Consider the following 25,008-nt stretch of genomic DNA (forward strand, 5'->3'; position numbering starts at 1 on the left):
GGGTGGGGGGGTGCAAGGGTGTGGTGCGGTGGGGGGGGGGGGGTTGCGGCATGCTCTGTTGACCCAGGCCGTGCCCCCTGCAGCTCTGTCGGACCCAGCGGCGAGGGAGAACTGCATGCTACACCTGCTGCGCTCGCTGCCCGAGCCCAACATCAGCACCTTCCTCTTCCTGCTGGACCACCTCAAGAGGTACAGTCGTCCCCCGTCCCCCTCCCCTCTCTCTCCCTCCCACGTCCCCCTCCCCTCCCTCTCCCTCTCACATTTCCCCCTCCCCTCCCCTCTCCTCCTCCTTCCCCTTCCCCCTGCCCTCCCCCTCCCTCTCCTCCCCCTGCCCTCCCCCTCCCCTCCCCCCTCCCCTCCTCCCCACCCCCACACCCCTCCCCTCCCCCTCCCTCTTTCCTCCCCCTGCCCTCCCCCCCTCTCCTCCCCCACTCCCCTCCCCCCTCTCTTCCCTCCCTTCCCCCCCCCCCCCCCCCCCGCACCCGGGCTGCCCCTCCCCAGGAACAGGGACAGAGACTGAGGCTGTGTCCCTTTGTGCTGTGCAGGGTCGCGGACAAGGAGCCAGTGAACAAGATGTCGGTGCACAACCTGGCCACGGTGTTCGGGCCCACTCTGCTGCGGCCATCCGAGGCCGAGCACCGGGCCCAGGCCCACAGCGTGACCGACCTCTGGTCGCATGAGGTCATGGCGCAGGTCAGTCCTGTGTCCGGGGAGCGGGGGGGGGGGGGGAGGTGGGGGGATGGGTCCGCGGTGGTGGGATGGTCTGTGGCGGGAGGGGGAATGGGGAGGGGGGGGAAAGGGAGAGGAACAGAGGATGGGGAGGGGGAATGTAGAGAGGGGGAGGGAGGATGGGGAGGGTGGGGGGGGGAGGATGGGGAGGGTGGGAGGGGGGGAGGATGGGGCTGCGTTGCTCTGACAGTGTCTCTGCCCTCAGGTCCAGGTCCTCCTGTACTACCTGCAGCACCTGCCCATCTCCAGCAGCGACCTCCAGCGGAACTCCCTCTACTGCTCATCTGACATGTAGATGCTGCCCCGGAGGGTCCCGCTCCCCAAGGTCGGGGGCAATGGTCCCCACAGCCCTCACCCTCCCTGAGAGCCGAGGATCCCCCCCCCCGGTGCTTTCTGACCCCCACAGCTCCCCTCTCCTCCCCTCACCACCCCTCCCCTCCCCTTCCCCCCCTCACCACAGTCCCTCCCCTCCCCACACTCCCTCCTCTCCCCTCCCTTCCTCACACTCCCTCCCCTCCCCTCCCGGCCAAAGATCTGCTGGAGCTGTGGCTGATGGAGCGACTCCCCCCCCCGACCCTGGAGCGACAGGTCAACCGCGTTTAACGTTGGATTCCTCCCCTGGGTCATTGGAGACTTTTCTCTGCGAATGTTCATCTACCCACCTTCACTGGGTGATTCATTCATCACAAATAAAAATTAAAGGCGCAATATTTGCACAAAGACCAAGCCTTCAGTTGGATTCAACTCTTTAATATACTTCACCCCTCCCTCCCTCCCTCCCCCCCACGTCCCTCCCTCCCTCCCTCCCTCCCCCCCACCTCCCCCATCCCCCCCACCTCCCCATCCCCTCTCCCTCCCTCTCTCCCCCTCCCTCCTCCCTCTCTCCCCCTCCCTCCTCCCTCTTTCCCCCTCCCTCCTCCCTCTTTCCCCCTCCCTCCTCCCTCTTTCCCCCTCCCTCCTCCCTCTTTCCCCCTCCCTCCTCCCTCTTTCCCCCTCCCTCCTCCCTCTTTCCCCCTCCCTCCTCCCTCTCCTCTCCCTCCCTCGGTGGGTTCTGAACCATGAAAGGCGGAGGGTTGGGATGTTGGAGGGAGGGGAGGGAGGAGGGAGGGGAGGAGGAGGATGGAGGAGGGAGGGCGGGAGGAGGGGGGGAGGAGGGAGGGGAGGAGGAGGGAGGGGAGGAGGGGAGGAGGATGGGGGAGGAGGGAGGGGAGGAGGAGGATGGGGGAGGAGGGGGGGAGGATGGGGGAGGAGGGAGGGGAGGAGGAGGGAGGGGGAGGAGGGAGGGGGAAGGAGGGGGGAGGAGGGAGGGGAGGAGGAGGGAGGGAGGGGAGGAGGATGGGGGGAGGGAGGGGAGGAGGAGGGCAGGAGAAGGATGGAGGGGAGGATGGGAGGAGGGAGGGGAGAGGGGAGAGGGGAGAGGGGAGGGGTGGGAGGGGAGGGGGATGGAGGGGGGAGGAGGAGGGGAGGAGGATGGGCGGAGGGGGGAGGGAGGGAGGGGAGGAGGAGGATGGGGGGAGGGAGGGGAGGAGGGGAGGGGGAGGGAGGGGAGGAGGAGGATGGGGGGAGGGGGGGAGGGAGGGGAGGGGAGGAGGGGGAGGGAGGGAGGGGGGGAGGGAGGGAGGGGAGGAGGAGGATGGGCGGAGGGAGGGGGGGAGAGGTCGGGGTGGCCGCGGGGGCAAGTTGTCGGTGTGGGCGGGGCCGTGGGCCTGGGGGCGGGGCCGTTGGGCGGGGCAGAGCTCGCCACCGGCTGTCCAGCGTTTGAAGCCGATTGGCTCTGCGCCTGTCTATCACGGGACAGTGGCGGTGACGTGTTTCCGGCGGGGATGGCGGGCCCGGGCGCCGGGTGGCGGCGGGTGTGCGGCAGCCGCTGGCGGGCGATCCCGGGCTCCGAGCGCCGGCGCTTCGGCTCCGTCACTGGGCTGGGCCGCGCCTTCGACATCGGCTGCCGGCTGCTGGCGTGAGTGGGGAGCCCGCGGCTCCATCCCCCCGGCGCCGCCACCCGGACCCCCCACCGCCCCCCCCCGGCTGAGACCCCCCCCGGACCCCCCCACCCCGGCTGAGACCCCCCCCGGACCCCCCCCACCCCGGCTGAGACCCGCCCCGGACCCCCCCACCCCGGCTGAGACCCCCCCCGGACCCCCCCACCCCGGCTGAGACCCCCCCCGGACCCCCCCACCCCGGCTGAGACCCCCCCACCCCGGCTGAGACCCCCCCCGGACCCCCCACCCGGCTGAACCCCCCCCGGACCCCCCCACCCGGCTGAGACCCGCCCCCGGACCCCCCACCCCGGCTGAGACCCCCCCCGGACCCCCCCACCCCGGCTGAGACCCCCCCCGGACCCCCCCCCCCCCGGCTGAGACCCCCCCCGGACCCCCCCACCCCGGCTGAGACCCCCCCCGGACCCCCCACCCCGGCTGAGACCCGCCCCGGACCCCCCCACCCCGGCTGAGACCCCCCCCGGACCCCCCCCACCCCGGCTGAGGACCCCCCCCCGGACCCCCCCACCCCGGCTGAGACCCCCCCGGACCCCCCCACCCCGGCTGAGACCCCCCCCGGACCCCCCCCACCCCGGCTGAGACCCCCCCCGGACCCCCACACCCCGGCTGACCCCCCCCGGACCCCCACACCCCGGCTGAGACCCCAGTGCAGGCAGGGGTAACGGGCTGATTGTCCACACCCCCCAGGGAGGAGGACGCGGCTGCTCTGGACACGCTATCTGCGCAGTGGCGGGCACAGAAGGATCCCACAGCAGCGCTGGACTTTAGGCGTCAGGGCAACGAGTGCTTCAAGGCGAGGGACTACGTTCGGGCTCTGGCCCTGTACTCACAGGTACAGTGGGATGTGGCCGGCCCCAGCCGGGGCTCGGCCGTACAGCAGGGGAACTGGCTCTTCCGCCCAACAAGTCCATGTCGACCACAGCGCCTTCCTCAGCTCATCCCATTTCCCTGGGTTTAGACCATATCCCTTTAACTCGCTCCCCTCTCACCTCCAGTTTCAGACCCCCCTAACCTGGGAAAAGACCGTGACCATTCGCCCCTCATGATTTGATAAATCTCCATAAGGTCATTCCTCAGGCTCCTACGCTCCAGGGAATAAATTCCCAGCCTATCCAGTATCTCCTTATGACTCAAGTCCTCTACTCTCAATAACATTGTGAATATTTTCTGCTCCCTTTCCAGCTTAATGGCATCTTTCCTGTAGCTGGGCGACCAGAACTGAGCACAGTGCTCTAAGTGTGGTCTCACCAACATCTTGTACAGTTGTAACTTTGTCCCAACTCTTGTACTCAGTGCCCTGGCCAATGAAGGCAAGTGTGCCAAATGCCTCCTTCACCACCCTGTCTATCTGCGTTGCCACTTTCAGGGAACTGTGTACTTGTACCCTCGGGAGTCTTGGCTCTACAACACTCCCCAGGGCCCTACCATCTACTGTGCAAAACCTGCCCTGGTTGAACTTCCCAAAATACAATGCTTTGCACTCTTCTGAGTTAAATTCCATCACCGATTCCTTAACCCCTTTTCCCAGTTGTTCTAGATCCTGTTGTAATCTTAACCTTCCTCATTGTCCACTATTCCACCAATTTCAATGTCACCCGTAAAGTTACTAACCACGCCAATTACATTCTTATCCACGTCATTAATATATATGAGAAAAAACAGGACTAGCACCAATCTCTGTGGCACTCCACTGGTCACAGACCTCCAGACTGAAAAATAACCCTCCACTGCCACCCTCCTACCACCAACCCAATTCTGTATCCAGTTGGCTAGCTCACCCCAGATCCCATGTGCTTTCAGCTTCTGGACCAGCCTGCCATGAAGAACTCGTCAGAGGCCTTGCTAAAGTCCATGTTAACTATGTCTACCACATCAAACCTCATCAATCCTGTTGGTTGTCTCTTCTAAAAACTCAAATTTGTGAGGCACAATTTCCCACCCACAAAGCCATGCTGTCTTTGAGAGAGGTGAGAGTGGAGATTGCTGGGGCGTTGACTATCTTTGCATCCTCCCTAGCCACAGGCAAGGTCCCAGAGGCCTGGAGAGTAGCCAGTGTTGTTCCTTTGTTAAAGAAAAGCAATAGGGATAATTCAAGAAAGTATAGGCAGGTGAGCCTCACATCAGTGGTAGGGAAGCCACTTGAGAGGATTCTTGGGGATAGGACTTATGCACCTTTGGAAAAGCGTGGGGTTATTGGGGACAGTCAGCATGGTGCTGTGTAGGGCAGCAGATGTCTGTGTAGTCTTTAGCAAGGCATTTGACAAAGTTCCTCATGGTAGGCTGATTCAGAAGATTAACATGCCTGGTGGCTGGGTCACGGAAGACAGAGGGTAGCGGTGGAGAGGTATTACTCTATCTGAGGTCTGTGACCAATGGTGTTCTGCAGGATCAGTGCAGGGGCCTCTATTATGTGTGATTTATAAATGATTTGGATAAAAATATAGATGTGCTGATTAGTAAGTTTACAGACAACACAGAAATTGGAGTAGTGGATAGTGAAAAGGCTATCAAAGCATGAAACAGGAATTAGATCAGCTGCAGAAATGGCAGGTGGTGTTTAATCTGGGCAAGTGTCAGGTGTTGTACTTTGGGAGGCAAATGTAAAAGTACACAGTAAATGGCAGGACCCTTGAGAGCGCTGATGTACAGATGGATCTTGGGTGCAGCTCTATAACTCAATGAAAGTGGCAACAAGCGGATCAGGTGGTAAAGAAGGCGTACGGCTCGCCTGCCTTGGTCGGTCAGGGCACTGAGTACAAGAGTCAGGAAGTCAAGTTGCAGCTGTATAAAACTTTGGTCCGGCCACATCTGGAGTATTGTGTGCAGTTCTGGTTGCCCCGTTACAGGAAGGATGTGAGGCTTTGGAGAGGGTGCAGGAGAGGTTCACCAGGGTGCTGCCTGGATTAGAGAGTATTAGCGAGAAGGAGAGGTTGGACAAACTTGGATTGTTTTCTCTGGAACGGCGGAGGCTGAGGGGAGACTGATAGAGGTTTATAAAGCTATGAGAGGCACAGATAGGGTAGGCGGTCAGAGTGTTTTTCCCGGGGTTGGAATGTCAAATACTAGAGGACACATTGCTAAGGTGAGAGGGGAACTGTTTAAAGGAGATTTGAGGCAAATGATTCACACAGCCAGTGGTGGATGCCTGGAACACACTGCCGGGGAGGTGGTGAAGGCGGATACCATTTGAGGCATTTAGACAGACACATGAACAGGCAGGGAATGGAGGGATGTGAATCACTTGCAGCCAGGGAGGTTTGGCTTAATTTGGATCATTGGTCGGCACAGACATCGTGGGCTGAAGGGCCTGTGCTGTTCTCTGTCCTTGCCTTCGTTACTGTGGGGGATCCTGTCTCTCAGAACCCCTCCAGCACCCTGCCCCCACTGATACTGGGTCAGTGGATCAGGGACGTGGGCCTGACACTGTACGGAGTTCAGTACTAATAATTATGAGACGGGCCGGCTACGGTGTGGGCAGTGCGGACTGTCCATACACACGGCTGCTGCGTGTTAGGAACCCGACCTCTGGCCCCGTGTGTGGTGGGGAGCAGTGTACAGTGCAGCGCAGGCTGGAGTGAATGCCCAGGCTCCCCCCACCTCGCCATCAGTGTCGGGGTGGGGTGGGGCAGCCAGTCGGCGGAGGTGGGAATGGGGGGGAGCGGCTCCTGTCTGATGGTCTCTCTGTCACAGGGTCTGCAACACAGTGCGGCCGACGGCCCCGGGACTGCCCTGCTCTATGCCAACCGCTCCGCTGCACTGTACCACCTGCAGCGCTACCAGGTCAGTGGCCCTGCCCCCTGCTGCCCCGGCCCCGCCCCCGCCACAGCTCCTTCACTACTCCCCCCCCCCCCCCCCCCCCCCAAGGCCCGCTCCCTGGCCCCACCTCGCCCCCACTGCTGCCCGGCCTCCCCTTACACACTGGACCCCCTCCTCCACACATTAGTCTGCACCTCCCCTCATCGCATTATCCCCACCACGCGTTGCTCCCTCCCCTCCCCACGCGTTGACGCTCCCCTCCCCATGCATTGTCCGCTCCCCTCCCCACACGATGCCTGCTTCTCTCCTCACGCGTCGCCCTCTTCCCTCCTCACACGTTGCCCCCCTCCACTCCCCCCCCCCCCCCCCCCCCCCCCCCCCCCCCCCCCGGTGTGCGGTGAGTGACAGGGCTCTCTCCCTGCTGCAGGAGTGTCTGGAGGATATTGGGAGAGCGGAGCACCATGGATACCCTGCGGAGCTGCAGCACAAGACCCAGGGCCGCCGGGCTGCCTGCTTACAGCAGCTGGGCCGGTGTGAGGGAGGTGTCCGGCCCCCCGATACGGGGGCAGATCAGCCCGACGAGCCCCCTCCCATCTCCCTGCGATACGATGCCCTCCGGGGCCGTCACTTCACCGCGGCACGGGACCTGTGTGCGGGGCAGATGGTGCTGCGGGAACGGGCCTTCTCTGCGGTTCTTATCCCTGGGGGGCAGAGCGAGGAGCACCCCCCCACCCAGCACCTGTACTGCCACCACTGCCTGGGCACTGCCCCCCTGCCGCTGCCCTGCCGCGGCTGCAGCTACAGCTGTTACTGCAGCGAGCGGTGCCGGGACCAGGCCTGGCAGCTGCACCACTGGCTGGACTGCCCACTGGGTGGGCTGCTGCTGGCACTGGGCACCCACGCCCATCTCGCCCTGCGCACCGTACTGGCGGCAGGCATGCGGGAGGTGGAGAGGGTGCAGAGGTCGCAGCCCCCGTGTGAGGAGGGGGCCAGGCTCTGGGAGACGGGGGGTCAGCAGCCAACCCGTTACCAGGTAATCCACAGCCTCCTGACCCACAGCCGGTCCCAGCCGCCCGAGCACCGGTTTCACTGTGTGCTGACCGCAGCCGCGCTCTGCCGCGCCGTCCGGGACAGCGGACTGGAGGCGCGTCTGGTGGGGCAGGAGCCAGGCAGGCAGGAGCCGGGTGGCCAGCCGGTCAGCGGCGGGAGCCCCCGGACGGAGCAGCCAGTCAGCGGCGGGAGCCCCCAGACAGAGCAGCTGGTCAGCGGCGGGAGCCTCAGGATGCTGGGTGTGGCCGTCCTGCAACACATGCTGCAGCTGGAGAGCAACGGGCAGGCCATCACCGTGGTCCGGGACACCGGTGGGTGCAGGGGGATGATGGGGAGACCGGTGGGTGGGGTACCAGTGGGTGCAGGGGGGACACTGGTGGGGGGGGGAGAACGGTGGGTGCCGGGGGGGGGGGTGTGGCGGGGAGAAGACCGGTGGGTGCAGGGTGGGGGGAGACCTGGGGGGAGTGGGTGGGGGCGGAGGCCAGGGGTGGGGGGACTGGTGGGTGCTGGGGGGTGTCAAGGTTCAGGAGGATGGGGGGTCAGGATGGGGGCCTAGAGGAGTGGGGATGGGGCAGGGGAGAGGAGGGATATCAGGGGGTGGGGAGGAGGGAGGCAAGGGGAGAGGAGGAAGGGGAGGGGGAGAGGAGGGATGTCAGGGGGAGTGGGTGCAGGAAGGTGAGGGGGAGAGGAGGAAGAGGAGGGGGGTCTGTGCAAGGGGAGAGTGGGTGGATGTGACAGGCCAGGTCCTGGTCCGTTGGGGCGATGCTTCCCTCAGTATCCATGTCCTGAGCTGGGAGGTGGGCCTGCGCAGCACAGGAACAGGGGACAGTGGAGGTGTGGAGCGCGCAGTGGCTGCTATAACGTACTGGGTCTGCGCTGGCCGGGTCTCTGTACGTGTGGTGCAGGTGGAACGTGCGCTGCACGCATGGGCTCAGTCTCAACAACGTCTCTGTGCGCAGGAGAGGGCAGTGGGCGTGTGGTGCAGACACGGCAGGTGAGGATCGCCACAGCTCTCTACAGCAGCGCCAGTCTGTTCAACCACTCGTGTCAGCCCAACACCACCGTGTCCTTCCATGGGACCCGCCTCACCGTCCGAGCCTCCCAGCTCATCCCCGCCGGGCAGGAGGTGCTGCACTGCTACGGTAACCTGGTCTCCCTCCACCTGAACCCCTCTCCCCCAAACTGTCCCCCACTCCCCCATCCGCATCCACTCCTCCATGCACCCCGCCGCCCCCCCCCGTGTGTGCGCGGGCCCGCGCCGACCCCGGCGTGCGTGTGTGCGCGGGCCCGCGCCGACCCCGGCGTGCGTGTGTGCGCGGGCCCGCGCCGACCCCGGCGTGCGTGTGTGCGCGGGCCCGCACCGACCCCGGCGTGCGTGTGTGCGCGGGCCCGCGCCGACCCCGGCGTGCGTGTGTGCGCGTGTGCGCGGGCCCGCGCCGACCCCGGCGTGCGTGTGTGCGGGCCCACGCTGACCCTGGTGTGTGTGCGCGCAGGCCCACACTGCAGCCGGCTGCCGGTGCAGGATCGACAGCGCGCCCTGATGACGCAGTACCATTTCCGGTGTGGGTGCCGCGCCTGTGCCCATGAGGAGGAGGAGGGGAGCCCATTGCTGCCGGCACCGTTCCTCTGCCAGCACTGTGGATCCAACCTGTTGGTGAGTGTTGCCCATGTGTCTGGGGAGCAGCCTGACCCGGCTCCGCAACCCCTGGCCCCCGACCCCTGACCTGGCCCCCGACCCGGCTCTGTGCCCCCTGATCCGGCTCCGTGCCCCCCCGGCCTGGTCCCCTGACCTAGGAAGAGGTGGGGGCAGTAGGATGAGAGGGCGTGGATTTATGGTGAGAGGGGAAGGATTTAGAGGGGAGCTGAGGGGTGAGTTTTCAACAGATGGCGGTGGGTGTCGAACAAGCTGCCTGAGGGGGTGGGAGAGGCAGGGACAGGTAATGATGTTTAGGACAGGTCCATGGATGGGAAAAGTTTAGAAGGCAAGTGGGACAGGCCCCAGGCGGGGTCTCAGTGCGCAGGGGCCGAGGGACTTTCTGTGCGGTACGACACGATGACTCGGTGAAGGGTGGTGAGTAGTAACCGGTGGTGCATCACCGGATGAGTGCCAGGGCCTCGGGGGAAGGGACCCAGTGAGAATCAGAGGGCTGGGTGAGTAGGGTGTGAGGGGGCACAGAGTGTGCAGAGTGATGGAGATGGATAAACATTGGGAAATGTAAGGTTACCCACTTTAGTTGGAAGAATAGAACTGTAGAATATTGTTGAAACAGGGAGGGGGCACAGAGTGCTGGGGTATTGATTTATTATTGTCACGTACTGAGGTACAGTGAAAAACTTGTCTTACAAACCAATCATACAGGTCAATTCATTACACAGTGCAGTTACATAGAGTTAGTAAAAAGTGCATTGATGTAGTACAGGTAAAAACAATAACAGTACAAAGTGTCACAGCTACAGAGAAAGTGCAGTGCAATAAGGTGCAAGGTCACAACAAGGTAGATCGTGAGGCCATAGTCCATCTCATCATATAAGGGATCCGTTCAATAGTCTTATCACCGTGGGGATCTGGGGTTCAGGTGGATGAAACACAAAGTTAATGTGCAGGTACATCAGGTAAACGGAAAGCTGATGGAATGGTGTGTGTGACACCAAGTACAAGAGGAGGAAAGTTGTCACAACCGCAGGGCAGTGATGAATTCTCACTGGAGTATGGTGTCTGGTTGTTGTCTCCTTTCCTGAGGATGGATGTACTTGTGTTGGAGGCAGTTGGGAGAAAGTTGGCGGTGGATGCTGGGGAGAGCACGTTCTGTAACCACGTGGTCCCCCTGGGTGCACTGGTTTCCTCCTGCATCCCAGAGGTGTGTTGGTGGGTTAATTGGCTGCTGTAAATTACCCCGGGTGTGAGGGGTATTTATGATCCTGAGGGAGAAAGGGATTGTTGGGTTTGTCCTGAGAGCTGGTATGGACTCGATGGGCCTATCTTCCTCCTTGGGGGTATCTAGAGCTAGGGGGCAGTGAATCATTGGTGTTGTTGCCCAGAAAGCGGTGGAGGTGGAGACAGTGGCTGACAGGATGGGATTTGGTCTGTGGTGGGTCCGGGTTATGGGCATCGGGAAGGAAGGTGGAGGCACGAGATCAGGTGGAACCTCAGGCTTCCTTACGATGTAGGAGATACCTACAATGACGAAGAGGTGTTTGGACAGGTACATGGAGAGGAAGGCACAGAGGGACACAGGCCTGATGCAGGCGAATGGGATCAGTGCAGATGGACATAGTCTGCAACGGATCTGGTGGGTGAAGGGACGGAACAGACCCAACAATCTCACCCTCTCACCCATAAAGTCCATCTGATTCACCCACAAACCCTCAGGGTAATTTCCAACAGCCCTTGAGATGTGGAGGAAACCAGAGCATTTGGGGGAAGCGCACACGTTCAGAGAACGTGCAGACTCCATGCAGACAGCCGTGGATTGAACTGGTTCACTGGTGCTACACTACTGCAGGGCTGCCATCGGGTGGGGAACAGTCTGCAGGGCCAAATGGCCACCTCTTGCTGTGAGCACCTGCCCCAGGCGGCAGGAGACGGAAGGTAAGAGGATCTTCTGCCTCAGCTCACCCTGCCTGTGGGCTCCGCTGTTGGCCTGTCCGGCTGCAGTGTGCCGCCCCCTCCCTCCCACCGCACGTGTCGGTACTCATTGTTGGCTCTTCCCTCTGCAGGGGTCAGAGCAGGCGCAGTACAGATGTTCAAACACCAGCTGTGCTCACACCGTGTCCGAGCAGCATCTCTGTCAACAGCTCAATCGACTGACACAACGGGTGCAAAGAGCCGGCAGCCTGATCAGTGCGCAGCCTGGTACGGTGTGCGGTCCGCTACTGCGCTTGGTGCGCGGTCCAGTATGGCGCTTGGTGCGCGGTCCAGTGCAGTGCGTGATCTGGTACGGTGCGCAGTCCGGTATGGCGCTTGGTGCATGGTCCAGTATGGCGCTGGGCGGTGCATTTCCCAGTACAGCGTGCAGCCCGGTACGGTACAAGATGCAGGTGCGGTGGGGGGTATGTGACTCGGGTTAATGAGGAGAAACTGGAGTTTGATACAGAACTGACCACAAAGGTGCAACTGGTCAGGGTCCCCCATCGGTCAGTGACCCCTCAGCCCACCATGTCCGGTCAGTGACCCCTGTCGCTCAGTGACCCCTCAGCCCCTCCTCCCCGTCAGTCAGTGACCCCTCAGCCCACCATGTCCAGTCAGGGACCCTCGTTGGTCAGTGACCCCTCAGCCCACTGTGTCTGGTTGGGACCCCCCCCCCCCCCCTATCGGTCAGTGACCCCTCAGCCCACTGTGTCCGGTTGGGGTCCCACCCCCACACGTCGGTCAGTGACCCCTCAGCCCACCATGTCTGGTCAGGGTCCCCTGTCGGTCAGTGACCCCCTCAGACAACCATGTCCAGCTGTCCACCAGACCAGTCACTTCCACCCACCGCTTTTGCTGTAAATCCCCCTCCTCCCGGTGGAAGCTGCCCCCACCCTATGGGCAGTCCGTCCCTCACGTCACTCTTCATTATCTTCCCTCTGGTTCTCACCCCCTCTTCCAGTGGAACAGCTCCCACTGCCCACTCTCTCCACACTTCCCAGAACCTCCCCTTAACCCTCACAAAAGCAGACAGTTGCAGGCTCTAATCTTTCCTTACAAATACAGTCCCTCATCCCCTGACCCGCCCTCCTGGACCCTGTCTCACCCTCACATCCTCCCGAAAGTGTGGCAGCCTGAACTGGACATAGGTCCAGGTCTGTTGCTATTCTGTAAGTTTTGTATCATCCATGTCTAAAAATCTCCATACTTCAAAGAAACGTGGTTAATGCAGAGAGCCTGGGCAACTGGTGATGGAAAACAAGGACGTGAGTGGCCATTGGTGTGGGTCTTTCACCAGTTGTCACTGCAGAGGATACCAGTAACCTCCCAGAAATAGCTGAAAATCAGGAATCGGAAGTGAAAGGGGAACTAACAACTGGAGCAGTGGTTCTGAGCACATTGTTGAAGCTGCCATTTGCAAGTATCTGGGTCCTGATGGAATTCAGCCTGCGGTCAAAAAACCAGAGGCTGGTGAGATGGTTGGAGTCAAGCACGGAGTCAGGCCCTTCAACCCAACTGGTCCATGCCGACCAACATTTCCATTTAAGCCAGTCCCATTTGTCCATGTTTGGCCCATATCCCTCTAAACCTTTCCTATCCATGTACTGTCCAACTATCTTTTAAAAGTTGTTGTACCTGCCTTGACAACTTCCTCTGGCAGCTCGTTCCACACACCCTCTGTGTGTAAGTAAAAAGTTGCCCCTCAGGTTCCCTCTCACCTTAAACCTGTGCCCTCTAGTTCTTGATTCCCCAACCCTGGCGAAAAGACTGAGTGCATTCACTTGATCTATGCCCCTCATGGTTTTGTGCACCTGTCACATCACCTCTGTTTCCTACGCTCCAAGTAAAAAAAAAGTCCTATCCTGTCCAACCCCTCTCTATAACCCAGTCCGTCAAGTCCCAGCAACACCCCTGTAAATCTCCTCTGTGCTCTTTTCAGCTGAATGGCATCTTTCCTACAGCAGGGAGACCAGAACTGAACACAATATTCCAAATATGTCCTCCCCAACACCTTGTACAACTGCAACACAACATCCCAACTTCTCTACTCAGTGCCCTGACTGATGAAGGCCAGCGTGCTAAAAGCCGGCTTCACCACCCTGTTTACCTGTGACTCTACTTTCAGAACACTTATCCAAGGCCCCTCTTGTTCTACAACACTCCCCAAGGCCCTGCCGTTCGCTGTGAAAGTCCTACCTTGGTTTGACTTCCCAAAATACAACACCTCGCACTTATCTGAATTAAACTCCATTTGCCATTCCTCGGCCCACTTACCCAGCTGATTGAGATCCCCCAGTAATTTTTGATAACCTTCACTGTCCACCATACCACCTATTTTAGTGTCACCTGCAAACTTACCAACCATGCCTTGTACATTTTTATCCAAATCACTGATACAGAAGGCAACAACAATGGCCCTGGAGAACACCACTGGTCACGGGCCTCCAGTCCGAGAAACAACCTTGCACCATCACCCTCTGCTTCCTACCATCAAACCAGTTGTGTATCCGTTAGCCAGCTCTCCCTGGATCCCACGCGATCTAACCTTCCATAGCAGCCTGCCATGTGGAACCTTATCCAAGGCCTTACTGAGGTCCAAATAGATGACATCTACCGCCCTGTCCTCATTGACCTTCTTGGTTACTTCTTCAAAAACTCAGACAAATTGGTGAGACATGATCTCCCATGCACAAAGCCGTGCTGACTAACCCTAATCAACCCAGATGTATGTATACCTTATCCCTCAGGATCCCCTCCAGTAAATTACCCACCACAGATGTTAGACTTACTGGTCAATAGTTCCCAGGCACCACATTTGCTACCCTCCATCTGATGGATTGGTTTCAATGTTCCAAAATTCCCTGGGAACAGGAAAGGTTCCTTGAGAGTGGAAATGAATGAATACAAGGGAGGGAGATGGTGATTCTTTGGAAATGCTCTTCCTCAAAGGAAATATTTTTGAGAGAGGCGTAGATAGGTTCTGGATGAGCAAGGTGTGCGGGCCCCCGGTGGGTGTCCCGGGCCCCCGGTTTGGGTGTCCGGGGCGCAGGGCAGGTGTCCCGGGCCCCTGGTGCGGGTCACTAGAGCCCAGGGCAGGTGTCGGGTCCCTGGGTGCAGGGGTCCGGGGCCCAGGTGGGAATGTGTTGAGGATACCATTAGGTGAGCTGAGATTTGATCGAGCAGTGGGGTAGGTTGGAGAGGCCAAGTGGTCTGTTCCTAGTTGGTCTGTGAGGCAGCTGCTGTCCAAGGATGGCTGAGTGGTTTCTGAGTAGTGCTGTGGCGGCTGTGCCTGTGGATGGGCTGGGGTTAATGGTGCTGTTCTCCCCAGACACTGCCCTCCAACTGCTGCACCACTGCCAGCTCGAAGCCGGGTCTCTCCTGTCCGACCGGCACCGACTCCGGGGAGAGATTGAGGACTGCCTGGCTCAGGTCTACGCTTCTCAAGGTAGGTGTCCCATCCAGTGGCAAGTGAGGGAGGGGGTGGAGCGGAGGCAAGGGCGGGAGGGGGAGAGAGAGGGGAGGAGGGGGTTTGGAGGTGTGTGGCTTGGTGTGGGAGGGGATTGGAGGGGGTGAGGGAGGGGAGGAAGGAGAGGGGATTGGTGGGAAGGGGAGGAGGGGGTTTAGGGCTGTGTGAGTTGGTGTGCAAGGGAAGGTGGGGTAGGTATCTTTGCAGTGTCTGTGTGTGAGTGCTGGGGAGGTGACGGTTCCCGCTGCTCCAGGTGAGGCGTTACTTATACCTATGCTGGCAGGTGATTGGTGGAGTGCCACGCAGCACCTGAGGGCGAGCGAGCAGGTGGTGAGGCTGCAGTACGGCTCCCAGAGTGTGGAACTCGCCAACCAGCTCTTCAAACTGGCGCAGGTCCTCTTCAATGGGTAAGGAGATCCCTTGCTGGTGCGTGGGGTACACACTGGGCTGGGGTGCGTGGGGTACACACTGGGCTGCAGTCTGTGGGGTACACACTGGGCTGGGCTTGCTGTGGGGTACACACTGAGCTCCTTGTGGGGTACATACTGGCTTCCTGTGGGGTACACACTGAGCTCCTTGTGGGGTACACACTGGCTCTGTAGGTACCACTGAGCTCCCTATGGGGTACACTGGGTCTGTGGGGTACACACTGAGCTCGCTGCCCGACCTGACTCTCCCTCTTTCTGTGGGTTGCAGCCAGTCAGTGGATGAGGCGATGACTGTGATGGATGAGGCAGTTCTCCTCCTCACCACACACTACGGCCCTGAACACGAGATGCTGATGGAGCTGAGGGAGATGAAGTCCTGTCTGCAGAGCGTCTCCATCGATGGGCAGATCCTCGCCTCCCTCCGCCCCAGGAGGGGGCCCAGTGGAGCCCAGCACTGGGCGGGGAACACGCTCAAGAACTGACTGGGCACTCGTCGTGTGCAGCGGATCGAGAGACCCCCAGGGGCTGGCAAGTCTCTGGAGAAGCAGCCTGTTTATTAAACAAAGGGAGAGAGCCCTCAGTGTGCATGGCTGTTCATTCTGTGGATTTGTCGAGCTTGGTGAGAGGAGGCAGAGGGTGATGCTTCTCTGACAGTCTGTGACCAGTGGTGTACCACAGGGATGGGCTCTGCACCTTCTCTGACAGTCTGTGACCAGTGGTGCACCGCAGGGATGGGCTCTGCACCTTCTCTGACAGTCTGTGACCAGTGGTGTACCACAGGGATGGGCTCTGCATCTTCTCTGACAGTCTGTGACCAGTGGTGCACCGCAGGGATGGGTCTGCACCTTTTGTGATGATGTTCACCTCTTGGATGTGAATGCAGGAGGTCCAGTTGATGGCACAAAAGTTGGTGGCATTGTGGATAGAGAGGAATGTTGTCCAAGGGGATGTAGATGAGACAGAAAGTTGGATGGAGTGTTTGCCGATGCAGTTTAATCCTTAAGTGCAAGGTGATGCATTTTGGAAAGTTATATAGGGGCAGGACATAAACGCTTAATGGTGGGGCACTAAGGAATGTTAATGTACAGAGTGACTTTGGGATTTCCCAGAAAGTGGCAGCACAGGTGGACAGGGCTGTGACAAAGGTTACGGCACGCCTGTCTTCATGCGTCAGTGCACAGAATACAGGAGTCGGGAGATGTTGCAACTTTACAGAACGGTGGTGAGACTGCACTGGGAGCTCTGCATGCGTTTCTGGTCACCACACAACAGGAAGGGTGAGGTTGTGCCAGAGAGAGTGCAGAGAGGATTCCCCAGGGTGTTGCCTGGACTTGGGGAGGGATCAGACAGGCTGGGCTTTTTACCCTGGACCGAAGGAGACTGAGGGGTGACCTGAGAGGGGTGTGTAAAATTAAGAGGCACAGATGGGGTAGATCGTCAGAATCTTTCTCCAAGGGTGGGGGTTCAAGGTGAGAGGACGGAGGTTAAAGGGGACCCGAGGGGTTTTACACAGAGAGGGGTTGATATCTGGAACTCGACGCCAGAGGAGGGAGTGGAGTCAGAGGCAGTCATTGTGTTTATGAAGCATTTGGACGGACACTGAAATAGGAAGGGCACAGAAGGATGCAGACCAAATGGGCACACGGGCAGAGTCAGCATGGATGTGGTGGGCTGAAGGGCCTGTCTCTGTGACTGGTCTGCTCATCAGCTTTCTCTCCCCGCTGAACCCCCCTCGCCAACCCCCGTGCAAGCCGAGTCCGGGCAGGAGTACCGGTCAGCAGGAACAGTAAGGTGAGAACGTTTGATCACGTATGACAGCAGGAGCTCTGGCTAAACCAGAGGGGGTTGGATTCAGGGAAGAGCCGACCCCCCCCCCCCCCCCCCCCCCCCCCCTGCTGACGCAGTCATCCCTGGTGCAAAGGAAGATGGGTGTTGGAGGTGGATCATCTCAGGCACGGGGCTTCCCTGCAGGAGGTCCTCAGGACAGTGTCCTGGGTCCAATCATCCTCAGCTGCTTCATCGCTAACCTTCCTTCGGTTGGGAGGTCAGAAGTGGGGACCTCCACTGATCGCAGTGTTCAGCACCATGCACCACTCCTCAGATAATGAAGCAGTCCACAACCAAATGCAGCAGACATAGTAATGGCGAACAAAGAAATGGCAGACCAACTTGCCTGGGTGAGGGCAGCTTCAACAACACTCAGGAACCTTGACACCATCCAAGGACACAGCAGCCCGCTTGACAGGCACCCCATCCACACCCACTCACTGACCCCACCACCCACACACAGCAGCAGCAGTGTGGACCATCTACAGGACGCACTGCAGCAACTCACCGAGACTCCTCAGACGGCACCTTCCAAACCAACCACCTCTCCCAGCTGGAAGGACCAGGGCAGCAGAAGCCCGGGGACCACCACCCCCTGGGAGCTGCCCTCCCACCTGACTCAGGAATATATCGCTGTTCCTCCACCGTCACTGGGTCAAAGTCCTGAAACCCCCTCCCGAACAGCGCTGGGGGTACATGCACACCTCCTGGACTGCAGCGGTTCAAGCAGGCAGCTCACCACCACCTTCTCAGGAGCAACTAGGGATGGGCGATTAATGCTGGCTCAGCCTGTGAAGCCCAATATAAAAGACAAAAAGAACTGGGGAAGACAGTTCACAGTGGATTAGATCAGAGTAAGGGTTTACTGGGTCAGGGAAAGTGGGTGTCAGAGTCGTGGTTGAAAGAAGATCACAGCTGGGAGCTAAACATCCAGGGATATACATCCTATCGAACAGACAGGCAGGTAGGCAGAGGGGGTGGGGTGGCTGTTGGTGAAAAATGAAATCAAATCCTGAGCAAGAAATGACATAGGATCAGAAGATGTAGAATCCTTGTGGGTAGAGTTAAGAAACTGCAAGGGTAAATAGACCCTGATGGGAGTTATATACAGGCCTCCGAATAGTAGCCAGGACATGGGGTACAAATTACAATGGAGATAGAAAAGGCATGTAAGAGAGGCAATGTTACGGTGGTCATGGGGTAGGGGGGATTCAATATGCAGGTGGACTGGTAAAATCAGGTTGTCACTGGATCCCAAGAGAAGGAATTTGTAGAATGCCGACAAGATGGCATTTTAGAGCAGCTTGTGGTCGAGCCCATTAGGGCAAAGGCAATTCTGGATTTCTGCAATGAACCAGATTTGATTAGGGAGCTTCAGGTAAAGGAACCCTCAGGAGGCGGTGATCATTATATGATAGAATTCACCCCGCAGTTTGAGAGGGAGAAGCTAAGATCAGATGTATCGGTATTACAGTTGAGTAAAGGTATCTACAAAGGCATGAGAAAGAGGAGCTGGCCAAAGTTGATTGGAAGGTGACCCCAGCAGGGATGACGGTAGAATAGCAATGGCAGGAATTTCTGGGAGTAATTCGGAAGACGCAGGATCATTTCGTCCCAAAGAAGAGGAAGGATTCTAAAGGGAGGATGAGGCAACTGTGGCTGACAAGGGAAGTCAAAGACAGCATAAAAGCAAAAGAGAAGGCATACAATATTGCAAAAATTAGTGAGAAGCTAGAGGATTGGGAAGCTTTTAAAAATCAACAGAAGGCGACTAAAAAAGCAATAAGGGGAGAAAAGATGAAATATGAAGGTAAGCTAGCCAATAATATAAAAGAGGACAGCAAAAGTTTTTCAGATATATGAAGGCAAGAGTGGAGATTGGACTGCTGGAAAATGACGTTGGAGAGGTAGTAATGGGGAACAAAGAAATGGGGGACAAACTGAATAAGTATTTTGCATCAGTCTTCACTGTGCAAGACACAAGCAATGTGCCAGAAATTTGAGAGTCAGGGCGCAGTAGTGAGTGTAGTCGCTATTGCTAAAGAGTAGATGCTTGGGAAGCTGAATGGTCTGAATGTAGATAGGTCACTTGGACCAGATGGACTACATCCCAGGGCTCTGAAAGAGGCAGCTGAAGAGATTGTGGGGCATTAGTTGTGATCTTTCAAGAATCACTAGATTCAGGAACAGTTCCGGAGGACTGGAAAATTGCAAATGTCACTCCACTCTTTCAGAAGGGAGGGAGGCAAAAGACAGGAAATTATAGGCCAGTTAGCCTGACTTCAGTGGTTGGTGAGATGTTAAGAGCCCATTATTAAGGTAGAGGTTTTGGGGTCCTAGGAAGCCATGATAAAATAGACCGAGGTCAGCATGGTTTCCTTAAGGGGAAATCTTACCTGACAAATCTTTTGAGGAAGTAACAGGCAGGATAGACAAAGGAGAGTCAGTAGATGTTGTTTACTTGGATTTTCAGAAGGCCTTTGACAAGGTGCCACACATGAGGCTGCTAAACAAGATAGGAGCCCATGGTATTACAGGAAAGGTACTCGCATGGATAGAAGATTGGCTGACTGGCAGAAGGCAGAGTGGGAATAAAGGGGCCTTTTCTGGTTGGCTGCTGGTGACTAGTGGTGGATGGCAGGGGTCGGTGTTGGCTACTTTTCATGTTATATGTTAACATTATATCATGACAGAATTGAGGGCTTTGTGGCCAAGTTTGCGGATGATACCAAGATAGGTGGAGGGACAGGTAGTGTTGAAGCAGGGAGTCTGCAGAAGGACTTGGACAGGTTGGGAGAATGGGCAAAGAAGTGGCAGATGGAATACAGTGTAGGGAAGTGTACGGTCGTGCACTTTGGTAGATGGAATAAAGGTACAGACTATTTTCTAAATGGAGAGAATTCAGAAATCGGAGGTGCAAGGGGACTTGGGAGTCCTTGTGCAGGATTCCCTACAGGTTAACTTGCAGGTTGAGTCAGTAGTAAGGAAGGGAAATGCAATGTTAGCATTCATCTCGAGAGGACTAGAATATAAAAGGAAGGATGTAATGCTGAGGCTTTATAAGGCATTGGTCAGACCACATTTGGAGTATTGTGAGCAGTTTTGGGTCCCATATCTAAGGTAGGATGTGCTGGCGTTGGAGACGGTCCAGAGGAGGTTTACAAGAATCCTGGGAATGAAAGGGTTAACGTAGAAGGAGCATTTGATGTCTCTGGGCCTGTAGTCACTGGAGTTTAGAAGGATGAGGGGGGATCTCATTGAAACCTACCGAACATTGAAAGGCCTGGATAGAGTGGACGTGGAGAGGATGTTTCCAGTAGTGGGAGAGTCTAGGACCAGAGGGCACAGCCTCAGAATAGAAGGGCATCCCTTTAGAACTGAGATGAGGAGGAATTTCTTCAGCCAGAGGGTGGTGAATCTGTGGAATTCATTGCCACAGATGGCTGTGGAGGCCAAGTCACTGGGTATATTTGAAGCGGAGGTTGATAGGGTCTTGATTAGTGAGGGTGTCAAAGGTTACGGGGAGAAGGCAGGAGAATGGGGTTGAGAGGGAAAAAATAAATCAGCCATGATTGAATGGTGGAGCAGGCTTGGTGGGCTGAATGGCCTAATTCTGCTCCTATGTCTTACGGTCTTAAATGATGCGTATGGTTCACTCTGCATGTACGTGAATGGGTGAATTGTGGTATGTGGGGTGGGTGGACTGCAGGCACAAGTCGACTGGGAATAACAGAAGTAACTCAAAACCCCAGGAGTGGAATTAACTATTCCCAGGTACTGAAGTGCTCGCGGAGTATACGGAAGGATCGAAAGGAGGAGGAGAAGAAGTGGCATGATTAATGGAGAGAGGATGTCACAGATGGAATGTGGTTAGAGCAAAGAGACGAGGGATGTTCTGGTTTCTCCAGTAATGGGTTTCTGGCAAGGAAGGAGACGTCACTGGATCTGGGGAATTGGGTGGATCAAGGCACTAAGTTTCTGTAGGGGAACATCTAGGAAAATGGTGATCTTCTCATCATAAGATTTAGGTTATCTGTAGAAACGGAGGGCAAGCATGTATTTAATTACAAAAATTGATGGTGTTGTGGATAGTATAAAAGATTGCCAAAGGATACAGTGGGATATGGGTGGAGAAATGGCAGATGGAGTTTAATCTGGGCAAGCATGAGTTGTTGCACTTTGGGAGATCAAATATAAAGGGACAGACAGTTAATGGCAGGGCCCTTAGCAGTGTCGATGAGGGATCAGAGTAAGGAAGGGAAATGCAATGTTAGCATTCATCTCGAGAGGACTAGAATATAAAAGTAATGCTGAGGCTTTATAAGGTGTTGGTCAGACCACATTTAGAGTACTGTGAGCAGTTTTGGGTCCCATATCTAAGGTAGGATGTGCTGGCATTGGAGAGGGTGATCCAGTGTTGATCAGAGGGATCTTGGGGTCCAAGTCCATAGCTCCCTGAAAGTGGCTGCACAGGTTGATTGATAGGGTGATAAAGGGATGCTTGCCTTCATTAGTCGAGGCATTGAGTTCAAGAGTTGAGAAGTTATGTTGCTTTATAAAATGCTAGTTAGGCCACATCTAGATTCATTCATTGCATTCAATTCTGGATGCCCCATTATAGGAAGGATGTGGAGGCTTTGGAGAGGGTGCAGAAGAGGTTCACCAGGAGGCTGTCTGGATTACAGGAGAAGTTGGACGAAGTTTGATTGGAGCAGTGGAGGCTGAGGGGAGCCTGATAGAGGTTTATAAGGTTATGAGAGGCACAGATAGAGCAGACAGCCGGTATCTTTTCCCCAGAGTGAAAATGTCTAATACTAGAGGGCAGGCATTTAAGATGAGAAGGGGTACATTCAAAGGAGATGTGTGGGGCAAGTATTTTTTACACAGTGATGGGTGCCTGGAATACACAACATTGTGGGCTGAAGGGCCTTCTATGTTCTAATTGATGGAAAAGGCCAATTTTAATGATCTGAGTGTGGACCTGGCCCAGGTAAGTTGGAACCAACCATGGCAGAGCAGTGGGCTACCTTTAGGGACAAGATGATTCAGGGAGGGTTGAACACATTTCATGAGGAGCAAAGTGAGAACTAACAAATCCAGAGTTCCCTGAATGACAAAGAGGAGAATAAAACAAGAAAAAGTCTGCTGATGAGCAAGTGTTGGACTGTAAACCCCAGTGAGAACCAGGGCTGATTACAAAAGCATCAGAGAGGAAGTGAAAACTGGAATAAGGGAATCTAACCATGAGCAGGAAGATCAGTTGGCAGCAAATGGGAAGGTTGGCCATGTACCCGGCTGACTTGTGACCGGTTGTTTATCAGACCAGAGAAGGAGAATAGTGGCAATTGCAGGGGATCTGTGTGGGGCCAGTGCTTTCTTTGATCCAGATTTGGCGATACAAGCCACAATTTCTGAGTCTGCAGATGACACACAAGTTGCCGACATTGTGAGATGTGAGGGGGTGGATTGCAGGGGGATGGAATATTCTGGTGGTTGGACAGACACCTGGTAGATGGAGTTTGATGTGGAGCCATGTGGGGTGATGTAGTTTGGGACAACGAATGAGGGGAGATGGTCTAGAACGAAGGATCGTGTTGTAGGAGGAATGCAGGAGCTGAGGTCTGAGTGTCCATCATTGAAAGTGGCAGCACAGGTTAGAGTCACAGAGTCATATAGCACAGAAACAGTTTGGCCCATGTCCCTCTGAACCTTTCCTGTCCATGTACCTGTCTAAATGTCTTTTAAATGTTGTAATTGTCCCCGCCTCAACCACCTCCTCTGGCAGGTCGTTCCACATACCCACCACCGTCTGGGTGAAGATGTTGCTCCTCAGGTCCCCTTTAAATCTTTCCCCTCTCACCTTAAACCTGTGTCCTCTCGTTTTAAGATGAGATTTCTTTATTAGTCACATGTACGTCAAAACACACAGTGAAATGCATCTTTTGTGTAGTGTTCTGGGGACAGCCCACAAGTGTCGCCACACTTCCGGCGCCAACATAGCATGCCCACAGCTTCCTAACCCGTACATCTTTGGAATGTGGGAGGAAACCAGAGCACCCGGAGGAAACCCACGCAGACACACGGGGAGAACCTTCAAACTCCTTACATACAGTGGCCAGAATTCAACCTGGGTCACTGGCGCTGTAAAGTGTCACACTCCCCTTCTCTGGGAAAAGGATTGTGATTATCCACATTGTTATGCCCCTCATGATTTTATAGCACAGCACAGTTCGGTCCCTTCAGTCCACGATGTTGTGCTGACTTATATAAACTTACTCTATGATCAATCTAACGTCAGATGCCTCTATACAGTCATCCCCTCAGCCCCTTACACTTGAGGGAATAAAGTCCTAGCCTATCTAGTCTCTCCTTGTAACTCGCCCCCTCCATCCTGGTGAATCCTCTCTGCACCCTTTCCAGCTTAACAACATTCTTCCTGTAGCTGGGTGACCAGAACTGCACACAATACTCCAAGTGTGGTCTCACCAACAACTCCTGTACTCAATACCCTGAACAATGAAAGCAAACGTGCCAAACACCACCTTCACCACCCTATCTACCTGCATCACCCACCTTGAGGGAACGCTGTACCTGCACCGCTAGGTCTCTCTGTTCTACAGCACTCTCCAGGGCCAGTCCCTGTATATGTCCTGCCCTGGTTTAACTCACCAAAATGCAACACCTTGCAATGTCCAAATTAAATTCCATCTGCCAGTCCATTTCCCCAGTTGACCTAGACCCTGTTGTAACCTTAGATAACCTTCTTCACTAATTTTGGTGACATCTGCAAACTTACTAACCACGTTGACAATATTGTCATCCAAACTGATGACAACCAACAGCGGACCCAGCACCAATCCCTGGGACACACCACTGGTCACATCTCCAATCTGAAAAACAACCCTCCACTACCACCAAGCCAAGTTTGTATCCGATTGATTAGCCTGCCCTGGATCCCATGTGATCTAACCTTCTGGACCAACCTGCCATGCAGGACTTTGTCAAAGGCCTTGCTAAAATCCATGCAGACAACATCTACTGCCCTTGTTGAGAAAGTGGTTTATGAGGCATATGCAGTTCTGGGCTTTATCAATAGAGGCATCCAGAACAAACCAGGGAACCTTTCTAAAACACTGGTCCAGTCTCAACAGGTGTGTTGTGTTCAGTTCTGGTCACCTCATTACAGGTAGTGGAGGGAAAGACTGGGGAGTTGCGGAGGTAACAAATTGGTTCCTGGGGTGAGGCTGACAGTTCCGCTAGTAGCTAGGATTGTTGTGTAGAGAATAGAAGGCTGAGGGCAGATGTTATGACAGTGACCCGGGTTCAATCCCGACCTCCGGCGCTGTCTGGAGTTTGCACATTCTCTCCGTGACCGCGGGGGTTTCCCCCGGGTGCTCCAGTTTCCTCCCACAACCCAACGACGTGAGGGGGTTGGTGGGTAAATCTGCCGCTGGAAATTGTCCCCGTTGTGTGGATGAGATCAGAGTATGGAGAAAATGGGTTACGGGGGAACTGGTGAGGTGACGGCAGTCTGTGAGCCAGCACGGGTGTGTGTGTGTGTGTGTGTGGTGAGGATCTGGGGGTAGGTGTGTGTGTGTGGTGGGGGTGTGTGGTGGGGGTCTGGGGGTAGGTGTGTGTGTGTGGTGGGGGTCTGGGGGTAGGTGGGGGTGTGTGGTGGGGGTGTGTGGTGGGGGTCTGGGGGTAGGTGTGTGTGTGTGGTGGGGGTGTGTGGTGGGGGTCTGGGGGTAGGGGTGTGGTGCGGGTCTGGGGTGGGGGTGTGGTGCGGGTCTGGGGTGTGTGTGTGTGTGGTGGGGGTGTGTGGTGGGGGTCTGGGGGTAGGTGTGTGTGTGTGGTGGGGGTCTGGGGGTAGGTGTGTGTGTGTGTGGTGGGGGTGTGTGGTGGGGGTCTGGGGGTAGGGGTGTGGTGCGGGTCTGGGGTGTGTGTGTGGTGGGGGTGTGTGTGTGTGGTGTGTGTGTGTGGTGGGGGTCTGGGGGTAGGGGTGTGTGTGTGTGGTGGGGGTCTGGGGGTCTTGGGGTAGGGGCTTGTGTGTGGTGCGGGTGGGGGGGGGTGTGTGGTGGGGGTGTGTGGTGGGGGTCTTGGGGTAGGGGCTTGTGTGTGGTGGGGGTC

The 25,008-nt window shown here is 56.7% G+C and overlaps 1 protein-coding gene across 1 annotated transcript; it reads left to right on the top strand.

The window, feature by feature from the left end:
• The first annotated feature begins 2,536 nt into the window (after positions 1-2,536).
• smyd4 (SET and MYND domain containing 4) lies at positions 2,537-15,639 on the top strand. Its single transcript, XM_052035800.1, has 10 exons — positions 2,537-2,686; positions 3,414-3,558; positions 6,417-6,506; positions 6,910-7,843; positions 8,492-8,674; positions 9,026-9,186; positions 11,250-11,385; positions 14,489-14,605; positions 14,910-15,033; positions 15,323-15,639. The coding sequence occupies exons 1-10, from the start codon at positions 2,553-2,555 to the stop codon at positions 15,534-15,536; spliced, it is 2,238 nt and encodes a 745-aa protein (XP_051891760.1). The 5' UTR covers positions 2,537-2,552; the 3' UTR covers positions 15,537-15,639.
• Positions 15,640-25,008: the final 9,369 nt, after the last annotated feature.

The sequence above is a fragment of the Pristis pectinata genome, chromosome 21 (assembly GCF_009764475.1).
Source record: "Pristis pectinata isolate sPriPec2 chromosome 21, sPriPec2.1.pri, whole genome shotgun sequence".
Lineage (NCBI taxonomy): Eukaryota > Metazoa > Chordata > Chondrichthyes > Rhinopristiformes > Pristidae > Pristis > Pristis pectinata.

What these genes read in the sequence shown, in the direction of transcription:
- smyd4 (XM_052035800.1), top strand. Translation starts at nt 2,553, where the DNA reads ATGGCGGGCCCGGGCGCCGGGTGGCGGCGGGTGTGCGGCAGCCGCTGG. An exon ending in ATCGGCTGCCGGCTGCTGGC is followed by an intron (nt 2,687 to 3,413) that starts GTGAGTGGGGAG and finishes CACACCCCCCAG; the next exon opens with GGAGGAGGACGCGGCTGCTC. An exon ending in ACCACCTGCAGCGCTACCAG is followed by an intron (nt 6,507 to 6,909) that starts GTCAGTGGCCCT and finishes TCCCTGCTGCAG; the next exon opens with GAGTGTCTGGAGGATATTGG.